The 3,704-nt window shown below is 36.6% G+C and overlaps 1 protein-coding gene across 1 annotated transcript; it reads right to left on the bottom strand.

The window, feature by feature from the left end:
• Nucleotides 1-356: 356 nt before the first annotated feature.
• LOC306909227 (metalloproteinase inhibitor 3-like) lies at nt 357-2,400 on the bottom strand. Its single transcript, XM_079482724.1, has 5 exons — nt 2,213-2,400; nt 1,717-1,799; nt 1,375-1,477; nt 1,084-1,205; nt 357-831 (listed from the first exon to the last, which is right to left on the bottom strand). The coding sequence occupies exons 1-5, from the start codon at nt 2,337-2,339 to the stop codon at nt 661-663; spliced, it is 606 nt and encodes a 201-aa protein (XP_079338850.1). The 5' UTR covers nt 2,340-2,400; the 3' UTR covers nt 357-660.
• Between the last annotated feature and the right edge of the window lie 1,304 nt (nt 2,401-3,704).

Genomic DNA, 3,704 nt, shown 5'->3' with positions numbered 1-3,704 from the left:
TACCGGAAGACAGCATTAGTGATTTAGTGGTATATCCACCAAACAGCCTTCATTGAATATGAACATACATAAACATCCAAGCCCATGCCCTGTGCCAAGCCCACCCCCTGTCCCAAGCCCACTCCCGTTCCCAAGCATGCCACAGGCAGCCTCCAGCCCTGAGCCTTTTGGGGGGCATGCGTTACCCGGCTGCTGTCCGGCCTCATGCACCTTTGGTGTGTACACAGGGTTGGGGCCGGTTCCGAGCTCGGCGCACCCCCCCCCCATCGGCAGCTCGAGGCCCGTCCCCCGTGAAAGGATCCATAGAATTCATTAGTGTAGATGATAATATAAAGGATTTACATCAGCAGCTTATTAAACATTGTGATGTGTTTTTAATCTTGTCATTTTTTATATCATGCTTTTAGACATGTTGGTCAATATGCATTTTTATTGAATTCAAAGGTAATGAAAAATATACTATTTTTAAAAAAAGCATGCTTACTTTTCAATTACATTCAAATAGAAACATTTGTTTTTTTTGCATACAGATGTTTTCATTTGCAGTTGGAAACAGCAGTGTTAAATTGATTTAGAAAAGGACTTTTTAAGCGGAATACGTATAAGAAAGAACAACAATTCTCTAAATATCTTTATTAAGAATGAGAAAATGCTGGTGTTTTAGGCAGTGCACATTGCATCATCATCAACTCTTGAAGCTGGCCAGTACCAGTTACAGATGCCGTCACTGTCCTCCAGACAGGCGTACTCCAGAAAGTGAGGAGAGTGGGTATCCCACATACATTCTTTCTTAGATTTGGGACAACATGGACCGCCAGAACACCTAGAGATCTGTGGAGATGACAGTAACATTATGACTTTTGTGTTTCCCATAACAAAACGAGTAGTGCAGTTTTAGAACAGACCAAATAATGACAGAAGTTTAATATTTGGGTGAACTTACTGATTTAATAAAGCTAAATGCTTTCTCTTTAATGACTGCATGGCAGAGGTTGGCTTATTCCTGAAACTATGCCATTTTGGTAGATAATTGTGAATATCAAAGTCAAATTTTGTATGGTTTTGTATGCAGTATATCATTACCATGCAGTTGCAGCCCATCTTATATGTTTGTTTGAAGTTTTCTTGTTCCGTTAAGGAGAGAAGATCCCATCGCTTGACAAGGCCACACATTATCACCTCGATCCCATATTTAATCTGGTGTCCTTTAAAAAAAAGGTAGAAATGGTAAATTCGAGTCTACGACAAATAATTTTTTACACTCATATGCTTTGCCTCACAAGTACCACTAATAAAAAATAAAGAAATAAGGCAATAAGAATTGTGAGTTTTTTTATGGTAAGTTTAGATTCAATGTGATACGCAGAAGTTTACCTGAAAGCAAGTATCGCCCCTTATTCAGTCTGACGCGACACGCTGATCGTGGATTTGTATTGACGTATTTAATGTGCTTTGCTTTGTTAGAACCTTTCAATACCTGAAAGAGATATTTTCATGATGATGCAAACATTTTATATTGGAAGAATTTTATTGTGAATATTCTGCAAACTTGAAATATGTGATGCTCTTTCTTTTTCATTTTTCAAGATAAATATTCTGTAGATGAGGACTAACATTATCTTGCATTATCTTTGATTCATTTGAGATGTCAAATGAAAAGCTTTTGCGCTCTTCTGAGAAATATGGACGCTTGAAAGTGCAAGTAGATTCGCTCACCTGGATGTTTTTGATTTCATACCGAAATAAGTTGTGTTGACCCTTAACAGGACCACTCTTTCCAGTTACGTCAGCTAAAATCACTGATGGAAAATAAAGAGGCAAAAATGTTAGAAATGCTGTTTTGTCTAAACATCCTGAACACGATTATTCAGCGCTGTGGAGTTTTCACACACTCACTAATATATTGTTTATATGAGATATTTCACCATTATTGTCCCCTTACAACATTCAACAGTGGACATTGTTGTTTGTTTCTGAATCATGAACATTTCCAGCACATACTGTCAATAGTAAATCTTCACTTGCTTGTTTGGAAATGAAATACTGGTATTATAGATAAGTAGATAAATGACAAATCAACTGAAATAAAGTGTTTCCTTCAGATAAATGTGTTCTGCAGTTTAGAAAATGTCGTTAAAAAATTATAAGTTATATTATATAACTTTTAAAAATTAAAGTTGTGGAATTGATGCTGATGTTAGATTTGACGTACCTGTTTCAGAAGTGCAGAATTGATCTTGAGGGTGACGTTGGATACAGGTGCAGCTCTCTGCTGTCTGTATATTCAGCCCGACAGACAAGAAGATCAGCACAACACCCAACAGTGTGAAGCCCATCATGTACAGCAGAAGTCAAAGGATTGGGTTTGATTTACAGACTGTGATTGAATTTCTCCTTTTCTCTCAATGGAAGTGGATGCACTTTATAGTTCACATGTCTGAGGGCGGGATCTGCCCCCCAACCAAACAAACCCCTCCCACATTCTTGTGTGTTGATGAGTTAGTCCTGCATATTATAAGATAAAATACTAGATTCAGGAGCGCCGCTAGGCATTCTGGGCCCCTGTTTAATTTCTAGTTTGGGCCCCTTGCGAACGCCCCTTGGTCTGTCCACGGTTGGCTTTTGCAGAGATGAAAATATATTTGTCCTAAAGATATCATTGTACGAAGTTCAATTACAAATAGAGTCAAAACACATGTGACAGAACATAAAGTGTTTTCTCATACAACATTAAAATGCTGGGTCAAATATTTCAGTACATTGAAAATTAAGAAATGCTCTTACTGTATGTATAAAGGTATGGTCAGCATCAATTTTGTTTTACAGATTTCTATTCACCTTTCTAGTCACAATTTTACTAGTTACAGTTTCCTAGAAGCACACTTTAGTTTAAAAGCAAAGCACCTAAAAACACAGGATTAATGGGCTAAAGAAACATTCTACCATTTGTTACCAATAAATACCATGAACCAATAAACAGTTGTATTAATCTTACTTAATTTTATTTCTTAAAATACAATTGTATATTTTTGGATAATTTACCAACTCATATTAAATCACATTTATTTAGAGACACTTTGTAATTCAACAAAGCAAAAATCCCTCTAATACATGTCACAGCCAGCTGCTGGGTCATTATTTATCAGTAAGAAACATTTTCTTTTTTTGGCCTTCAATTGATAAGCAGTTGAATCGAGTTCTGTCCGTCACTTCTTGTGCAAGACTTTGAGGTCATCTAATGCCACATACAGAATAATGTTTTTAAAACCGTATGATGCTAAACACAATGCTTTGTGTAATAAAAGTGTAATAAGTTTGCACAAAAGGAAATATAACAAGCAAATAATTTTGTCAAAAGTAACGTTAGTAGGCAGCTCTCCAGTACAACATTACATCAAAAAAAGAAAGTGAAACTTGTCTTTGCCATCAGTTAAAACGATTTGCTCAGAAACAAATAACAGATTTATAAGAGCACAGATTGCCCGTTAGATATAAACAAAATGTATTATATCTCATGTTTAATCGCTACAAAGCTGTGAGATTTAGAAGCACTTGCCCGGGTGAGGTTGAGTTGGGTGGGAAAATGAGCGCTGAGCTCCGGTTATTGCCTGGAGCTCACATTTCCTGAAATCTCACAACAAATTTGAAATCAAAATGAATGATCGCTTTCTTAAGTATGCCTCATGGATGTAAAGCTTTATTCG

The sequence above is a fragment of the Barbatula barbatula genome (assembly GCF_947034865.1).
Source record: "Barbatula barbatula genome assembly, chromosome: 20".
NCBI classification, from domain to species: Eukaryota; Metazoa; Chordata; class Actinopteri; order Cypriniformes; family Nemacheilidae; genus Barbatula; species Barbatula barbatula.
The sequence above is the reverse complement of the archived record's forward strand: the minus strand, read 5'-3'. Positions and strand labels throughout refer to the sequence as shown.